This window comes from Chiloscyllium plagiosum, chromosome 29 (assembly GCF_004010195.1).
Source record: "Chiloscyllium plagiosum isolate BGI_BamShark_2017 chromosome 29, ASM401019v2, whole genome shotgun sequence".
Classification (NCBI taxonomy): domain Eukaryota; kingdom Metazoa; phylum Chordata; class Chondrichthyes; order Orectolobiformes; family Hemiscylliidae; genus Chiloscyllium; species Chiloscyllium plagiosum.
The window spans coordinates 17467182-17487114 of record NC_057738.1 but is presented as its reverse complement, the minus strand read 5'-3'; the positions used below and the strand labels follow the sequence as shown (position 1 = coordinate 17487114).

Below are 19933 nucleotides of genomic sequence, written 5' to 3'. Positions count from 1 at the left end.
CTGCTGGCTATGGATCATGTTCTGAGATGCTATTGAGGGATGAGGATCAGGGAGATTCTTCACACGTATAGTGGTGAGCTGAAGTCATCAGACACTCACACTGATTTCCATGTCAAGCACTCTAAGCATCGAGTTTGCTTGCAGCAGGTGGTAGAATGGGAAGCTACATATTGATGTGCAGTTAATAAGGTAATTAACAAATAATAATCTGCTGTAATAGGCAATCTTCTGCTCCCTAGACACCCACACCTCGCTTAAAAGTTGCTGTGAGTTGCTCTCAATATAGAGATAGGCCTCGGCAGAATTCTCACATAATTTGGTTACATCTTTCACCATCAGGACCCAATAAGATGTTTCCCCATGATTCTCTTTAGCATCGCCAAGTTCTGCACTTCTATACAAATACAAAAAGTTTCCTTAACAAGACATCAGAAAGTAAATACTGCCCACTTCTATATATAGGTTTTGCCCAGGAGTACAGCTCACTTCAATAAATCATTCTCTTCCAATGAACGGAGTAATCTTCCACAGATCACTCACTCAATTATCGCAGCCTAGAATCACAATTCCTGATGACACAAAACATCAATTTTCCTGCTCCTCAGATGCTGCCTGACCGGCTATGCTTTTCCAGCACCACACTCTTGACTACAAAAACACGTGCCTCCCTCAATAGAAGGGCAATAAGCGCAGCTCAATTTTACTAAAGTGCCAATAAATGGCATAGTACCAACAAACCCAGTCCCCATTCAAAACTGTGCTGACAGCCTGGCCTTGGTCTTCCTACTCTCCCCCATAACTGTCAGTCCCATCCCCAGCCCTCAGGTCCACTGTAGGTCACAATGCCAACTGAACCAGGGTACTACAACTGGCTTTGTAAACGAACATGGGTGCCTGGGAACCCTGATCTCCACTCCGTCCCGCCCCCTCCGATGTGGAACATCTCATGTCCCATCCTAGGAATCTGACAGTCGGTTACATTGAGCTACAGATCCATGCTGATCTCTGTGAATGGCTCACTCCTGCTCCTTCCCCAAGAATCCCGGGCCGGGCACGAATGGAGTCTGCCTGACTTTTCAGGGAGAAAGTTGGGGCAGATCAACTCTGCAGGAGGAGATCGTTTGGCCTGCACTCTGTGCTTTCCCCGCAATTCACCTTCGTCCTTTTTTGAAGTGATACCCCTCAGTAAGCAGAGAATAGAAGCCAAGGGCTCGGTAAATGTATGCCGCGTGATGAAGGACAGAAAATAACCGTGTCCTTCTATCAGACCAGACACATGTGTGAGGCAGCTCCCTCTCTGCTGAGCTCAGAAACTGTGGAGCCTCCCCTTTGCAAAGCTGCACATTTTGGTGTAGCTTTTAAAAAAAACTCTGGGCGTTAGAAATTGTATATTGCTCGACTGGAGATGTAAACCAGACAATGATTGGCTACAGGGTTTCTTTGCTTTCTCCCTCTCAGTGATATCTCAGCCCTCCTCCTGAATTTGAAGTTTCCTGTTTCCCCTTAAGTACATAAACCAATGACTCATAGGCGCATTTTGACTCTCAGGCGGACAGAGAGAGAGAACTCAAAAGTTGCAGCAACGACAAAGCCTTCACTGAGAAACTTTCCTACATCTTGTTTTCTTGACTTTACATCCCTTCGGGCGCCATCAGACGGGCCCTTTTAAGCTATGGGACTAATGGATTCCTTCTGGGTCTTCACTTTATTTGCAGCCTCAGGTCTTTCAGACTTCCACCAGGCTTCCGGTAAGTTTTGCCGAGCGCAGTCCCGGATAGCAGCGCTCTGAGCGCCCGCCACTTGAAGCGGTTTCACAGCGAGCTGGCGGGGGAAGGAGTGGGGAGCGGTAAGGCATGTGCTGAGCCGCCTCGCTCTGTAAGCACCGCAGGGAGTGGTGTCTTCAACTCGGACATTTGAGGGTGGAGGAAGGCACTCGGTTCTGTCTGCTACCTTAGATTGTCATTATCAGTGCTGGAAATATCCACCAGCTGTCACTGGAGGGAGACGGGGCACAGGGAAGGTGAGAAACAGGAGTTGAGAGAATTCAAAAGAAGGACTCTTGTTGCTTTATTGCGTAGGTTTTTGTTAAGGCTTTTATGAAGGGCACTGAGTAAATTGGCATTATTGTAAAAGTTGGCTGTGTTGGCATGGTTGTAAAGGTGGGCTATGCTAGACATTTATTCTATTGTAGGTGCATTTGTTGGCATTATTGTCAAGATGGATTGTGCTTTGCTTGTTTGCAGTTGGGAAATTGGGATATATTTGGGAAATTGGGATATATTTGGCTTTTTTGTGAAGTGAATGTATTTTTATTGCTGCTGTTATGGAAGTGGAATGTTTATTGGGATGATTGAGAGAATGGGCTGTATTTATTGGGTTAATAACAAAGGCTACATTTCGCACTATTGTGAAGGTGGATCATGGTCATTTGCACTTTTGTCAAACTAGGCTGTTTGGCTTTATGGAAAAGGTGGGCTGTATTTGTTAGCACTATGGACAAACCTGTTTACAGAAGTGGGCTGAGTTTGCTTTCTGATTGTCTTGCTGGGAAAACTTACCTTTTGAGATGAACTGCACTTATGAGCAATGCCCTTTGGAAAGCAGCTGTCAGTAGTCGATTCTGTTTTCTAAGATCGATTGATTTTTTTTTAGAGTGGAAATATGTTATGGCAAGACTTTGCAAAGCTGCACAAGACAGATTGCTAGAATATGTCATGAAGTTACTGTAAGAGTTTACATTCCTGTAGTACCTGGGTTTATAATAATCTTTTAAAGGCTGGAACTGCAACAGGGAAAAGTGAAAGGATGTCTCTATATATAACAGATGGCAAACTGAAAATTCCATAAACATTTCTGTTGGCCTGTCCTAAATAATTGATTTAAAATATGATTTCCAAAGTCAGCTTGATAGAAGTTCATTTATCTGCAGAAAGAATGGATTATAGCCTTTTTATCATCCTGCCAGCTCCACAGACTGAGCATTGTATGAGAACAGCACACTGACCATATTGATCAGAGTATTTTGTTTGAAAGACACATTTACAACATGCCAGTTCCAATTATGTGTCTTCTGTTATTTGCAAAACATTTCCACCTGGTCAGCCTGTTAGTAGAAAGAGATCCATGGCACCTGTCTAACAGTAAAATACACATAATGAAAACGCCACCTCAATGGCCAGGAATTTGGGGGGGGGGAGCACAAAGGTGAGGTAACTTCTTTTAATTTAAATAAAATTTGCTTTTTTTAAAAAAAAATATAAACCGAGGGGGTTTCCTTTCTGCATACAAAATTACAATTCCAATCTGTTTCAGTCGGGTATTTGTGCTGAGAGAATTACATGTTACTTAAAGTAAAGCTGCATCTTATTAGCACAGTCCCAGTGTTTTAGGTGCATTTGGGTGAGATGAGAAGACAATTTTATAGCTTTTGTCCCATGTATACATAACACTAAGATATTTGTGTAACAGACTAAGTTTGGTCAACTCACTTCCCCCAAACTTAACACCGTGTTTTTTTTCTGAACCGAAGATAAAATTGGACTTATCTGAAACTCTTCTGCCCTTGTCCTAACTTGCAGTAGAATCATAGAATCACTACAGTGTGAAAACAAACCTTTCAGCCCATCAAGTCCACACTGACCCTCCAAGCATCCCACCCAGACCCAATTCCTACATTTCATATGGCTAACCCAACTAGCCTGCAATCCCTAGCCACAAGACAATTTAGCATAACCAATCCACCTAACTTGCTCAACTCTGGACTGTGGGAGGAAACCAGAGCACCTGGTGGAAACCCTCTCAGATACTGTGAGGGAGAGTGCAAACTCCACACAGACAGTCATCTGAGGTCCCTGGTGCTGTAAGGCAGTCCATCTCAGTGCTGATCACTGGGCCATCATGCTGCCCCCAGTTCTGTCCACTAAGTCCTGCTCAGCCATCAGCTTGCTGACCAATGTTGGTTCCTGGTCCATCAATGCCTTGATTTAACCATCTTCCCTATTTTCCAATCACTGTGCCTCCCTCTGTAATTTCCTTCAGCCACACATCCCTCCCTGATGTTAAATTGATCCAACCCAGAAAGGAGAAAGTGAGGTCTGCAGACGCTGGAGATCAAAGCTGAAACTTTATTGCTGGAACAGCACAGCAGGTCAGGCAGCATCTAGGGAACAGAAGATTCGACGTTTCGGGCACATGCCCTTCTTCAGGAATGACTTTCTTCAGCCCAGAAAGTCAATAACACAAGCAGACCCCAGACGTTTTCTCAACAATAGGTTTGTTTTCAAATACAACATGACACACATCTGCCTGCTTGAACAGCCCCTATTTGTCGATGTTTCCTAATCAACCTGTTCAGAGATGTTGTGACACACCTTTGGAGCAGGTAGGACTTGAAACCAGGCCTTCTGGCTCAGAGGCAGGGACAATACCATTTTATCGCGAGAGCCCCAATTTGTATCCTTGAGCAATCAATAAAACAAATAAGAAAATAACCTTATTGCTCTTAGAAAGACACTGTGACAAAAAATAACAAATGCAAAACATCAATTTCAAATTAGAAACATTTCCAGGGTTGAAAAAATGTACTCCAATCCCTATGGTGCCCATCAGTTGTAGAATACCTCAAGTGCCATCGATGGATACCTCGTGCTCCCTCTGTAAGGATGCAAGGACATAACCATGACAGAGAGGCAAGCAATTGAGTCCAAGGATGCCCTAAATTCCACTTGAGCTGGACCTGTTACCTTGGAACTAGAAGCAGACTAATAAAAAGGTCCTCCAAGTCTGTCCATCCTTCTCCACCCTGAGTTGCCAAAGATCAGGAATGAAGTGCAGTAAAAGGTTAAGGAGCAGCCCCTTCACATAATTAAAAAGGGCTTCAATCTCTCACACCCTATATCAGTGTGAATTCTCAACTCCAATACAATTACAGGCAGCCTGGGAATCTGAACGGATTTAACCTACAGTTGCATGGGACTTCTGATGTAGTGGCATCTCTGCAGGGTCTGAAGGCAGTATCTGATTGCTCTCCCTAAGCAGGGCAACATCTCAGCAGAGCACAGCCTTTTGTACTGGAGGAATTTGATGAGGTTTTTCAATATTTTGGTGATGTACGTATGAAGCTTCATCACTGTGGTCCCATCTGGATCAAACAGGATACTGGGGATGTTGAGCTATTTCTAGATTCCTCCAGTCACAAGGGTCGCACTGTCTAGGGTGTCCAACCTGGTTGCAACTGCAATGGAGTTGATAGGATCTCCATCCTAAAAGGAACAAGAAGATACTACCTTCCTTCTGTGGAGTGGCCAATTTTCTCCCAAGCTTCCTCCTCTTCAGGGGAATGGTACTTCCTCCCCAAGACTGAGGCCAGCCATCTCTTGCTAGCCCATGAAGGAATGGGGTTACTTAATAAAATTAGTTAATTATGTGACACTGCAGAGCACACAGACATAGAACATAGAACAGTACAGCACAGGAACATTGACCCACGATGTTATGTTGAACATGACCCAAATTAAACTAATCCCTTCTGTCTGCCTTTGGTACTTATCCCTCCATTTCTTGCATATTCATGTGCGTCTCAAAACCCCTTAAATGCCTTTATCATATTCTGCCTCCACCATCACCCCAGTAGTGTGACTAGACACCTGCCACTCTGTTTTTTTTTAAAAAAGACTTGGCCCTTACATTTCCTTTGATCTTTTCCCTCTCATTTAGATATTTCAACACTGGGGGAAAAAGATTCTGACTGTCAACTCTGTCTGTGCATCTCATAATTTTATAGACTTCTATTATGTCTCCGCCATCCTCTGCTGCTCCAGAAAAACAACCCTAGTTTTCCTAGCCTCTCCTTATAGCTCATACCCTCTAATCCAGGCAGCATCCTGGTAAACCTCTTCTGCACCCTCTCCAAAGCCTCCACTTCCTTCCCGTAATGTGGTGACCAGAACCGAATGCAATAGACCCTCAAGATTTTGCATGCAATTTTTCTTCTTCCCTTCACTGCAATCTTTAACTTAGAAGAACATGCACCAAACGTCCACCTCTTGGTATGAATGATGTCTTTGATTGTTCTTCTCTTTCTTCTCTCTGTGTCATTGATTTAAAATAAAGACTTCTCATTTCTTTCTCTCCATCCCTGTAAGTAGAGCCAGCAGCTCAGCACAGCAGACTGTGAAGCAGGTAGACCCAAATGCTGTTCTGTCTTGCAAGCCTCTGGCTCTTGGGTCACCAAGAGAGCCACAAGATGGAAGAAAGTGTTCCTGCAACCTAGAAACTAGAACAGTCTAGATTCTTGTGCATTCTCTGTTTTCATTGTCGCACCATCGGTGTCCAGCCTCTAGATTCTAGGATTCTGTTCCCCTTCCTCTCTGCCTTGCTTTTAAACACTCTCCTTAGACCAGGCTTTTGGCCACTATCGTGATAATACTTTACATGGCTGCGTCAAATTTTATGTGAAATGCCTTGGAATGTTTGATGGCCCGATAGGTGCTACATAAATTCATTTTGTTGTTTTGAAGCAGTGTTACATATAGCAGGAACACATCCTTAACACAACAGTGGTTTCCTGTTAAGACAAACGTGTGAAAGATGCACAGGCAAGCATGTGGGTTTAGATGTAGGGAATTTACTATTCTACTTTGAAATATCTCTGGATGTGAGCATTGCTAGTCAGGCCCCTGAGATGGCATTACAACTCTGTGGCTTGCATGGCTACTTCTGAGGGCAGGTAAGAGCTCGCCATGTTGGTGTGGGGCAGGAATTACATACAGGACAGACGCTTAACAGATGTTTGGTCTTCCAAAGAATGGTAGTTAACCAGCGGAGGTTTACAGCAATCTGGAAGCTTCACCTATAAAACAGTAAGAGTGGGAAAGTCACCAGCAGGTCAAGTAGCATTTGTGAAGAGAAACCGAGTTAATGTTTCAGGTCATTGAACTTACAGCAGAGCCTTTATGGTCACTTCAACCCATATCAGGGATCTATTTGCAAAAGAATTTTAAAACTGGACTTAAACTCGTCAATTGCAATGGTAAGATGTGAACCCATGAGATCTGCATTATTAGCCTGTGAATTACTAACCCGGTATCATAACCACTACATTTACATCTTCCCTTTGGTGGGAAAAGATGGCTGTTTATTTGACACTACCTGCTTTCAGTTAGCACTTAGTTTAGTCAGCTTGGTACAGCTATCACCAACAAGTTGGAACAAGCAATATTCTTGTAAATACAGATAATGGAGTGTTCTACAATGGTTGACTGCAGGATGTACACCTTTTAATTTGACCTACTCACAGTTTCTTGGGAAGGCCATTGGGAATTTAAAACTATATATAGTGTATTGTCTAATCAACCTGTTCAGATATGTAATTTTACAACTATGGAGAAGATGGGACTTGAACCCAGTCTCATAGTTCGGAGGTAGGGGCATTGCTCCACAAGGGCCCTCCAAATGTAAATGGAATTACTGGCTGTATTTTTCAGACAATCCAATGGACAATAGATTACGCGAGAGGCTGACAAACATGTATATTTTTCAGCAGCAAATTGTAGTAACTGCATTTGAGATTCGTTGGTGCAAGTGTTTTTTTTAAATAAACTCCTGAAAATAGACTGGTGTGTTTAGGGGTACATTTAGTGCAGGTGATGTGGAAAATTGTACACAAAGCAACACGTTTTGTGGGTCACGTGATAGTCTCCGGGGGTGGCAATGAAACACTATCAAAAGCATCTTTGTACTTCCCATATATGTAGTGATTTTATTGCACATGCTGTGTCATTGATCATCTGTTCACATCTTAAGGTGATTTTTAAACCAGTGTTACCACGTCAATTGTATTTTCATGCAAACTCACTGTGCTGAAGGCTTTGGAGAACACTGCCACCCATATCTAAACACCACACTGTGGTATTAAACATAAAACTTATTAAACATTAAAAACTGCAGTCTAGTAGTGACTTTTGGACGAGATGTTTAACAGCGATGCCGTCTAGCTTTTCAGGATATGGATTACAAACGTTGTTTTGAAGTACAGCAGGAGAGTTCTCTCTGGTGTCCTGGCCAATAGTTATCCTCAATCAACGATCGTTTATGCCACTTGTGTCAAATAGATTGGTTCTGTTCTGTAAATTAAGATTATATGACATTTGATGTAGTCTGGAGAATGTGTCAATGTAAAGACGTACCCTGCCCACTTATTTTTAGCAGTCTTATTCAATATAAGAGTTGTTCTCAAAGCCTTGTGCTTTGTTGAGACTTTAATTATCTGGGCTAAATATTTTGAAAATTAGTACAATTTAGGAAAATCCATTCTTTGTTCATATTCTAACAACTTTTTAAAAAATACATCAGTTGTGAGAAGCATGGGAGATGAGAACTTTCAACTTCAGGAATAACTATTTTCCATCCCTTTCTCTTGCAAATGCTGTAAATTATACTTTTTTTAAAAAAAAGCCTCATGATCCCCTGAAAAAAAACAAAAGAATCGTGGATGCTGAGAAACAGAAATGGTTGGAAAAGCTCAGCCATAAAATATTCAGAATTCTGAAGAATGGTGACTGGACCTGAAATGTTACCTCTGATTTCTCTCCACAGATGCTGCCAGACTTGCTGAGTTTTTCCAGCAATTTTTGTTATTGTTTTGTTCATGATCTCTCTCCTGATCATGATTCTCTTTATTAAACCATTAGTGTTAACACTGGTGAAACCTTTTCCCTATTTTTTAATGTGGAGCCTTGTTCTGTTAATACTTGAATTGAAGAACCTTCAATAAATTTGAGGTGGTAATAGTGAGCCTTGAATCACAGCTGCAATATTGCCCAATATAAAAGGTCCTGACTGTTAACACTGCATACTCAGTTATAAGTAATGAACATGTTTTTAATGTAAACCAGCTGAACTGCTCTAATACATTTAAGGAGTTACATTTTAGCAAAGTTTTCACTACAGAACAAATTATGTATCTCTCTTTGCAAATATTTCACAAATAAATAGAATTGGTACACCTCAACAGTTCCAATCCATATACGTATTTTAATTTTGAATACATTTCTCCATGTTTACATGTTTTAGCAGTTGAGACTCTGCAATTTGATAATCCAATCCAAAGTGTTATCTCTGAAAACCAGAAGTCGTTGCTAGTCTGTAAAGCCTTCAATCTTGTCTGCCAATCTCACTCCATCTGTGAAAAGCCCAAACCTTGTCTGAAATTCCAATGCACTCCTGTCTCTGAGTCAGCAGGTTGTGGACTTGTGTCCATGTCCAGAGACTGGAGCACAAAATCTAGGCTGCTGCTTCAGTGCAGTCCTAATGGAATGCCACACTGACAATGTTGGCACTTTATGCCAGGTGAGATATTAATCTGGCTACCCATTTAGGTGGACATAAAATAGCCTACACCACTAATTTGGAGATGTCCAGGGAAGCTCGGTGTCTTGGCCAATATTTATCCCTGAGCCAACGCCAAAATCAAAAGATTATACAAACATACAAGCTAGGAGCTGAAATAGGCCATTCTGCCTCTTGAGCCAGCTCCAACACTTAAATATGATCAGGACTGCTCTGGTTGTAACCTCAACTCATTAACTTGCCTACACCTGATAACCTTTCACCCATTTGCTTACCAAGAACCCAGCCACCTATCGTTTAAAATATTCAAATACTCTGCTTCTATCACTTTTTGAGGAAGAGCAGTCCAAAGAATTATTACTGTCTGAGAGGGGAAAAAAAAAATCCTCATCTCTATCTTAAATAGGAGATACTCATTTTTAAACAGTAGCCTTGAGTTCTAGGTTTTTCTAACATTCACTCTGTTAAGAATCCTTATTGTATGCTTCAATAAAGTTGTTTCTTACTGAACTCAATCACGCCAGTGGATACAGGCCTAGCACATCCAGCCTTTCCTCACAAGACATCCAGCCAGGTATAAGTCTAATAAACCTTCTCTGATCTGCTTCATACATGATTACGTTATTCCTTAAACAAGGAGACTGATACCTGTACACAATACTTCAAATGTGGTCTTACTAATGCACTTTATAGCTGAAGTATTACCTTCCTACTTTTCCATTCAATTCCCTCCCAATAAACATTTATATTCCATTAGCTTTCCTAACTACTTGCTGTACCTGCATACTTTTAGTGGTTCACTCATCAGGGCACCCAGATGCCTCTGCAACTCAGCTCTGCAATATCTCATTTGAGAATTGATGCATTCATTGTAGGAGCTGGCTGCTGCATGTTCAACATTACAACAGTGACTGTAATTCAAAAAGTACATCTTTGATTGTGAAAGCTTTTGGAAGTCTTGGTGCAAATTCTTTCCTTCTCTAGTTTGTATCATGTGGAGAGCAATTCAAGTGGAAATGAAACTTCTTCATGTTGGATGCTGTGATATTCCTTCATGGCACAGGAACTTTTGATGAATCATTTTCTCCAATTGGGCATTAGGCATTATCTGAATTCTTTAAAATTGTTGCAATAATGAATGCATCCGCACATATTTATAATAAGTACATATCTTTCAAAATGGTTTTGAAGATAAATATGTTGCACCCGATGGTACTTGACTGTTCTGGTGAAGGCCCTTCTGATTTAGCCTCTGATTCACCAGAGGCTCACTGACGATGTTTCCTAGTATGGTGACGAAACATCTGAAAATGAACCTTCCAGCTCAGCGAACAAACTTACACCCAGAGCCTCTGATTTTCACAACTGGGATCAATAGATTTTGAAAACAAAAGGCTTTCACTTATAAAATGCCATTGAAGACCTCAGGAAGCGGTATAGCCAATTAATTACTCTGGAAGTATGATGTGATGAAGGAAATATAGCAGCCAATTGTAAGCAGTAATTTGGCGAAAACAGAAAATCGCCATATAATCGGCTTAGTAATGTTGGTGAAGGAATGAATACAGAGCTGAAAATGTGTTGCTGGAAAAGCGCAGCAGGTCAGGCAGCATCCAAGGAACAGGAGCCCTTCCTGAAGAAGGGCTTATGCCCGAAACGTCGATTCTCCTGTTCATTGGATGCTGCCTGACCTGCTGCGCTTTTCCAGCAACACATTTTCAGCTCTGATCTCCAGCATCTGCAGCCCTCACTTTCTCTTAAGGAATGAATACAGGTCAGCTATCCTTCATCCACATGTCTGAAAACCAAAATGTCTATGAACTGACAGTCTTCTGAAAGAGGTCCTAAATGGATGTGTAGACATGTTTGGAGGACCATTTCAGATTCAAACAGATCTTAACAGTAAATGTATCCAAAAAACAAAAATATCCTTTATCGAAAAACCAATTGATCCTAGGGACCTTTAGAAAAAGCAATCCAGACGCGTACAGACCAGGCCTCTGGGGAGAACCGCCCTGCTCTTATTCAGGATAGTGCTGTACAAACTAGGTGTGCACTTGAGAGCAGATGAAATTCATTGTAACATAGTAGCTTTGATGCTACAGCACTTTTACGCTCTTGCATTGGATCACCAGCTTAGATCATGCAGATTGCTCTGCTCTGGTTTGGGATACAAACCAAAAACTTTCAGATTTGCAGGTGAAATAGCTACCAATGAACCAAAAGTCAGATTAAAATGTGGTGAGGTATGATTGTAGAACAAGCCCAAAGGATTGAGTAATTTATTGCCATTCATTTGTCCCCTAGTAAGGGAGAGAGTATTAGAAAACCGGTGCATGTGTGCCTGATGGTTATCTAGAATGATTCCTGAGACAAGCTAGGTTAGGACTGTGTTGGCTCATCATCAAATACCCATCAATGTATAAGTTGACACATGTGGAATGCGAATTGGTACAAAGGTGATACAGCATCTGTTTAAAAATTGTCACAACGTAGGACCCATATCTTTTGAGGTGGGGGAAGAGAAATTAAAAGGGAGTGCATTGACTTGCATGAGGTTTCCTAAATGCCAGAACTCGAATCTTTTTAGATATCAATTCCATTAGTAAGTTTGTGAGCAAGTCCAAAGAAAAATTGAACGGGGTAGCACGGTGGCTCAGTGGTTAGCACTGCTGCCTCACAGCACCAGGGTCCCAGGTTCAATTCCAGCCTGTGGCAACTGTCTGTGTGGAGTTTGCACATTCTCCCCGTGTCTCCGGATGCTCCGGTTTCCTCCCACAGTCCAAAGATGTGCAGGTCAGGTGAATTGGCCATGTTAAGTTGCCCGTAGTGTTAGATGCATTAATCAGAGGGGGAGGGATGGTGGTTTGCTCTTCGGAGGGTTGGTGTGGACTTGTTGGGCCAAAGGGCCTGTTTCCACACTGTAGAGCATCTAATCTATTTTTGACGCTGCACAATCTACTAATGGACTTCCAACATGTTCAGGGAGTTAGCAATTAACAGTGATTCCCTAAAATAGAAACAAATATTGATATTGGAAATCTGAAACAAAAAGAGAAAGTATAATTAAGAAACTGAGCAAGTCTAGCAGCATCCGTCGAGAGAAAAACAGTTAGCATTTCAAATCCAGTGACCTTTCGTCCGAACAATATTTTCCTCCAGGTTTACCGAAGTTCATTTATGTTTTCTAATACTGTCATTGTGCTTTGAAATGTTAGTAACAGGCAAAAAATGCAATGCTCTAGTGACATCACGCTCAACTCCAAGTTTAAAATTCTTTAATTTGTTCGCCTTTTTCTGGTTCTGGGCACTTTTTTTCATACTTTCTTGCTACGTTGGAAACATAAGAATCTCCTCCGTGAAAATTTGAGAAACATTTAGTTTATGAATGCTACCAATTTTAATATTATTTATTTTATGTGCCTGTTTTTGCTTATTATTTGTACAGATTGATGTTATGGGCAGTCATGCGTATAAAAATGGTTATAAATGTAACCTTTATTCACGCTTTATTACTTCCAGTCTCAGTTATTTGTCTGCATCGCTGTTTATCACCAGTTTCCCACCATACATAAATGTGAGTTTATCCAAAACTTTGTCGCTCGTTATTTTAATTTACACCATCTCTCTCGCTCATCACTCCTCGCTGACCCACGTTCATTCGAGGTCTACCAATACCTCATTTTTAAAATTCTGAGTGTTCTAGCTCCCCCATGATCTCATTTCTCCCTATGGCTAATGAGTTGTACCCAACTACAATCCTTAAATCTATCAAGATATCTACCTTCCTCTAAGTCTGGCCTCTTGTAAATTGCCCACATCCTTTGCCCTGTCATTAATGGTCCAACTTTCAGTCATCGAGACCAAAATCTCCAGAATTTCAGTATTAAATCTCTTTGAAAGAGCCACCCAAGATCCCACTCTTTCTTGATAGCACTGCAAGGTTTTTTTTTGAGGATTCATCCAACTGGGTTGTTAGGAAATGTGATTTCATCAAAGTGAATTCAAGATCATCATAACTAATTATAAGCTGACCTCCCTGTGGCATTGAGTACAATAGGGAGTGACTTTTAAGGTTGATTTTTAGACCCACCTTTGTGTGTGGATGCTGGTGAAGTGATTCCCATTGCATTCAAATGGCCTACCAACCATCTGTGTACTGTACCATCTCCATGGGATTGGAGCTTTCAAAGAGAAGATGGGAGGTCAGAAAAAGGAGGGGGATGTTTTTTTTTTAAAAAAAAAGTGAAATGAGTGGTTATGTGTCAACAACATAAGACATCCTAGAGTTAAAATTCTGCAATGTTTTAGTTTCAGGAAGAGACATCTATGTTTCTTTGAAACAAAGGATTAGATTTCCTAGTTAGAGGATGCTGGAGGATTGGAAAAAAACTCTGCTTCAGTGGTTTATTAACTGTTCAGAGGTTAGGACATGTTAGATGAAGGTACCGAAAGACACTGGTACTAGATTTTTTTTATTTTGAAAATTCACTTGACTTCCTTTTATTTATTTTTGGAGCAGTCAAAGCAGTTTTTTTTTTTTTGCTCCTTCATCCAGTTTGCATTCTTGAATGAAAAGACACTTTTGAAATGTTTCATAACTTAACAATTTTAAAATTAGCAAACCAGTATAGCGATGCAAAAGAAGCTATGACAATATATGAGGTCAAACAACAGCATAACCTCCTGAACACACAGGAGCAGTCATGGAGATGTAGGGGAGGGAATGTTCATGACTGTTGTTTCGCAGCATGAAATGGTGTTTAAATCAATACTGTTAACGGCTTACTTTGAGCGAGATATTCTCTCTCTGTCATTAAGATAAACCGAGAGTGTTTGTGGGGAGAAATGTGGTGGATGAAAGAGATGCAAATTATTAATTCATCTGAGACCTCCTTTACAATGGTTAATGCGTCTAATAGCTGCTGATATCTTATCATTGCTTCACTTCTGCGCCATTTGAGCAATGTTAATTTTTAGCTGTCTACTATATGGCTTCCTTCCTATCTTATACCAGATGTTTCAATGTCACAGTCTAGCCATTCTTGACTCAGTCTAGCCATTCTTGTCTCAGTAGATTCTTAGAATTACAAAAACTAAATGAAGTACATGGAGGTGGAAAGTTGCTTTAGCATTTGCTCACAAGGCACCATTAGTTGAAGCAGGGTGAGGTGAATGAGGGTGGCAGTTGTAATTTTTAAAAAATTATTCATTCTGCCACTGTTTCTGTATCTTGCTGATAGCTTTCGGTGCCCCCACATTTACAGTGGAAATTGCCCATGTCAACTTGTGCTGTAGCTGCACCATCTTATTATGCTGCAGTGCTACAACTGGCAGGAGGGTGAAATTACAAGGTAGTGGTTTATTGAAGGCAACATCCATTAAAAGTGTAGACACAGTAATTTATATAATGAAAGAACTCAAGGGGAAGTGAGAGCAGGCACAGAAGTTTTATTAAATTTAATATATTAGCAGCATGCAAGCTCTTAATTTCATCCTACCAGAAATTTTAACTACAGAATCATTCACTCATTAGACAATCCTGTGGTAAAATAGCATGTTTAGCATTGCTTTCTATTCTGTTTAAAACTGTAATTTATAACTAATAGTTACCAAGAACTAGATATTTATTTTTAACTTCCAGCTTTCATCTTCTCCCTAAAATATGTGAAAAGAAAAATATCAGATGTATGTAGCATATTTTAAAGCCTTCTATAGGCTTCTTTTGAAATTTAAGACAGGACTTTCACCTTCTTGTGGAAATGAATGTGAAAACCCACACTGGCTTGGTCCCATCCTCGGGCCACTTTTCAAGATGTGGGATCAACAACCGAAGCTACATTTGATGGCCTACTGACACTTACGGTGCATTAGAATTATTTGAATGGTCTGCAGGCCCTTCACGGCATCAGGAAATTGTCTAGCTGCCAGAAAACCAGAGTCTTTGTGGTGGTTGGAGGAATTGTGTTAGGAGCCAGTGTTGTAGATAGGCTGGAGGACCCTTTACAATGTTGGCCCAGCTGCTCAGACTATTTTGTAAATGGAAAACTTTGAAAAGGTTGCAGAGCGTGTGCCTTAAAATGAAGATGAACACACTCTGTTCCTTTTTCTCCCTCTCTCCCATATCCCTGAACTTCTGCCTGTTGTTGTTTCCATGCTGAGCAGCCATTCAGCAAAAATGTGTAGGTGAAGTTGATGAATTGCTCAACCTCCCCGCGAGAGCACGAGGTGGCGCCAATGCAGTCATCAATGTAGCGGAGGAAGAGGTGCGGAGTGGTGCCGGTATAATTACGGAAGATCAACTGTTCTACGTAGCTAACAAAGAGACAGGCATAGCTGGGGCCCATACGGGTGCCCATGGCTACCCCTTTGGTCTGAAGGAAGTGGGAGGAGTCGAAGGAGAAATTGTTAAGGGTGTGGACCAGTTCGGCCAAACGAATGAGTGTGTCGGTGGAAGGGTACTGTTGGGGACGTCGGGAGAGGAAGAAACGGACGGCTTGGAGGCCCTGGTCATGGCGGATGGAGGTGTAGAGGGATTGGATATCCATGGTGAAGATGAGGCATTGGGGGCCGGGGAAACATATCATTTATTGTATCTGTTGCTACCGATGCGGTCTCCTGTACATTGGGGAGACTGGACGCCTCTTTGCAGAGCGCTTTAGGGAACATCTCCGGGACACCCGCACCAATCAACCACGCCGCCCTGTGGCCCAACATTTCAATTCTCCCTCCCACTCTGCCGAGGACATGGAGGTCCTGGGCCTCCTTCACCACCGTTCCCTCACCACCAGATGCCTGAGGAAAAACGCCTCATCTTCCGCCCCGGAACACTTCAACCCCAGGGCATCAATGTGGACTTCAACAGTTTCCTCATTTCCCCTTCCCCCACCTCATCCAGCACCACTAATCCAGAATCTGGTTTCCAGCATCTGCAGTCATTGTTTTTACCTCCTTAAGAGCAGAAGTAGACCACTCAGCCCCTCAAGCTTGCACTGCCCTTCAATGAGTACCTGGCCACTCTGATTCCTGCACAATCCCTGATGACCTTTCCCCCACTTGCTTATCAAGACTATCTACCACTGCCTTAATAAAAACCATTCAAAGACCATGTTTTCAGAAAGGCAGTGTTCCAAAGCTCTCATCTCTCTGGAAGAAGAAAGACATTTGCTTTATTTCTATCTTAAATGGGTGATCCCTTATTTTTAACCAATATTCCCCAAGTTATAGAATCTCCCATGAGAGGAAATATCCTTTCGACATGCTCCCTCTCAGGTCTCCTCAGGTCCTTGTATTTTCAGTGATGTTGCCTCTTATTTCTCTAAACTCCAGTTGAATACAAGCCAAGTCTGTTCAATTCTTCCTCGTAAGGCAACCACCTTATAATCAAGTAAACATTCTCAGAACTGGTTCCAATTTGTTTATATTGTTTGTTAAATAAGGAAACCTGTACTACTCGCAGCATCCAGATATGCTCCCGCCAATGCCCTGTGTAACTGAAGCATAACTTCCCTATTTTTGTATCTTATTACCCCCCCCACAACAAATAATATTGTATTAGCTTTCATAATTATTTGCATACTAAGATTGTGAGCTTCATGCATTATTTCTTCCAGATTCACCCTCCATCTCGAATCTCTGCATCTCTCACCATTTAGATAATGTTTTTATTATTTCTGCCAAATTAAACAATTTCACAGTTTCCACCATTATCACCCATTTTTCAGATCTTTACTCACTTACATATCTCTTTGTAGTCTCCTTTTATATCCTCTTCTAACCCTAAACCTATTTCCTACCTATCTTTGTAATAACAGCAGATTTAGCGACAATGTCTGAGGATCCTTCATCCAAATGATTGTATATAAATTGTAAAAATTGATGCCCCAGTATTGGTACGTATGGCACAGCATTCAGCCAATCAGAAAATGAACCATTTATGCCGCAGTGGAGTCAGGGCAGGATGGGAGTCATGGTAATGGGATTGAGGGGGTTTGGTAGCAAGGGTTAAGGGAGTTGTCTCCAGACACTACCGCCCATCCGTTGCCAGGTGGCGGAATCAGACACACAGTGCCCCTCAACGTGGAACCCTCAAAGGAGCACAGATGCAACCATAATCAGGCTTGCTTGGTGACTGGCCCACCCACTGCTGGTTGAATGCTACTGGTAGCAGGATGAGGCCTGAAATGGGCATTAATTGTGTTCAGAAGCACAAAGTCTTTCAGTGATATTAGTTGAGGGAATCGATACCACTGGATGTGGAGAATTCCCAAATTCTCTGAAATTGTACCGTATTCACTTGAGAAGATGAGTGTGGATTCGGGTTAATGTTGTTTCCTAGATATGGTGTCTCCTACAGGCCAGCACTGCCCCATCCATGTTTATTGGAGTGTTTAACTCTCTAAGTGGGACTTGAACCCTCAATCACTTTTGGCTCAGAGGCAAGACTGCTACCAATTGAGTCACAGTTGACATCTCAAACTTTGTTGTTATGATGGTTTAATTTTGAAGAGGTGAGCGCCTTTTGGTTCTGCACAGGGTTAAGTGATGAAAGTGGCTTCTGAAGATCCATAAGTCATAAAATCTCAGTCTCCACTTGGTTTTTGCCTGTTGTCTGCTACATTGGAAGAATATACAGACAATATGTATACAGTCTTTAGGGACATATGCCCCACCAATGGATTTTGACTGAGGGATTAATAAATGGGATTCAGTCTGCATTTACTGTATTGAGAAGGAGACTTCAGTTCTGAAAAACCAAACAAAATATACAGCAATACCAAGTAATTATTCTTTAATTAAGACTTGCAGAAACCATTGTTGTATTTTAACTGCTAGTGAGTGATTTCACTGAAAATTTTGTTTGAAACTGAGGCCTCAACAAAGGGCTGGTTAAAATTATTTTCCTTTGTCCTAAAACTTCCTTTTTGCTTTTTGTATTTTTAGTTCGCTGACATCTCAGCAAGAGCTTGCAAAAGGCAAGCTTTGGATCTGAAGATAGTGTCACATGGCACACAGTCAGGGCGTTGTTTCCACCTTAGGATTTATATTTAGCCGCTTAAAGCATTCCATTGCTGTGTTGAAGCAGGCCATTGGAGCTCTCTGCTCCCCTCTGGGACTTGTGCTGGCTTGTTTGCTGATCGCTGACTCTGTTCAAACAGGAGACAGCTGCAATAATCTTTTGAGCAGCATGAAGAATGTAGGCAAAACAGAATTGATTTGTTTGCTGGGCTCCATGGAGAGCCAACACCGCTGATATCCCAGAGACTGAAAAGTGAGGCTATACATAGGTTATTTATCCCACTGCCCAGACCTCCCCGCATGCACAAGTTTCAAGGAAAATGGTGATCAATGGACTAAGCTTGAGTTCAGCAGAGGCCTCATACACTTACTTTCACTATTGATACACTGTGTGCCGGGGGAAACTATCACTTTTATATTAGCAACCTGCACAAACCCTGAACAGGCTCTCTGTCTTGTTTAAAAAAAACTCTTCAACTCCTCCATCAGTGAAAGGTGGTTACCATTTTACGTTATTCTGAATTTGAGTGGCCTTTCTGACTAGTTTTGTGTACCATTTGACGACAGTTCTCCAGAATGCGCCCCCTCTAATTGGCCTGAATTTATTTATTTTTTTGCCTCCTCCACAATATTGGGAATGGGGGTGATATTCTGTGCTGTGAGGTGCAAAAATAAAGACTTGCATTGATATGGTGCCTGTCATGACCATCAAACATCTCAAAGTACTTTTGAAGTGTAGTCACAGTTGTAATGTAGGCAATATGGCATATGATTTACAAGCAGCAAGCTCTTACAGCAATGGAGTAAAGACAAGGTTACCCTTTTTTTTGTCATTGTTAGAGGGATAGATATTGACCAAGACTCTAGTTTTTCTTTGAAAAAGGTTCATGGGATTTTTCATATACAGCTGGGAGGACAGATAGGGCTTCACTTTTTTAAGAGCATCACTCTGGTACATATGCTGGAATTTTTCCAAAATCACAGAACCTGTTCCCAAGTCCATGCCCATGCCCTGGACAATATCCAGCCTTGGGCTGACAAGTGGCAAGTCACATTCAAGCATCACAAATGCCAGTCAATGACCATCTTTAATAAGAGACAAACTAATCACTGCCCCTTGACATTCAATAATGTTACTATCACTGAATACCCCACTGTGAACACCCTTGGGTTACCATTTACCAGAAACTCAACTGGACTTGCCACATAAACACAGTGGCTACAACAGCAGGTCAGAGAATAGGGATACACAGATGAGGTAATCACATGCTGACTCCCCACAGCCTCCACATGAGGAGGTTGAATAGTTCATCCACTTTACCAACACCTTCCACCCCGACCTCAAATTTACCTGGACCGTCTCAGACTCCTCCCTCCCCTTCCTAGACCTCTCCATTTCTATCTCGGGCGACTGAATCAACACTGACATTTACTATAAACCGACCGACTCCCACAGCTACCTAGACTACACCTCCTCCCACCCTGCCTCCTGTAAAAACACCATCCCATATTCCCAATTCCTTCGTCTCCGCCGCATCTGCTCCCAGGAGGACCAGTTCCAATACCG

At 41.7% G+C, this 19933-nt stretch overlaps 1 protein-coding gene across 4 annotated transcripts in view; it reads left to right on the top strand.

Annotated features, from left to right (window-relative positions):
• Positions 1-747: 747 nt before the first annotated feature.
• Positions 748-19933, top strand: part of tgfbr2b (transforming growth factor beta receptor 2b) — a 79452-nt gene continuing 60266 nt past the window's right edge. Inside the window, exon 1 of one of the 4 annotated variants that reach the window (XM_043719215.1) lies at positions 748-1185. In XM_043719215.1, coding sequence (XP_043575150.1) covers positions 996-1185 — 190 coding nt within the window. In that variant the 5' untranslated portion in view covers positions 748-995. Of the gene's footprint in view, positions 1186-1205; positions 1749-1930; positions 2021-19933 lie in introns of those variants that run through there. The other 3 variants (XM_043719216.1, XM_043719217.1, XM_043719218.1) reach the window with 3 other exon arrangements.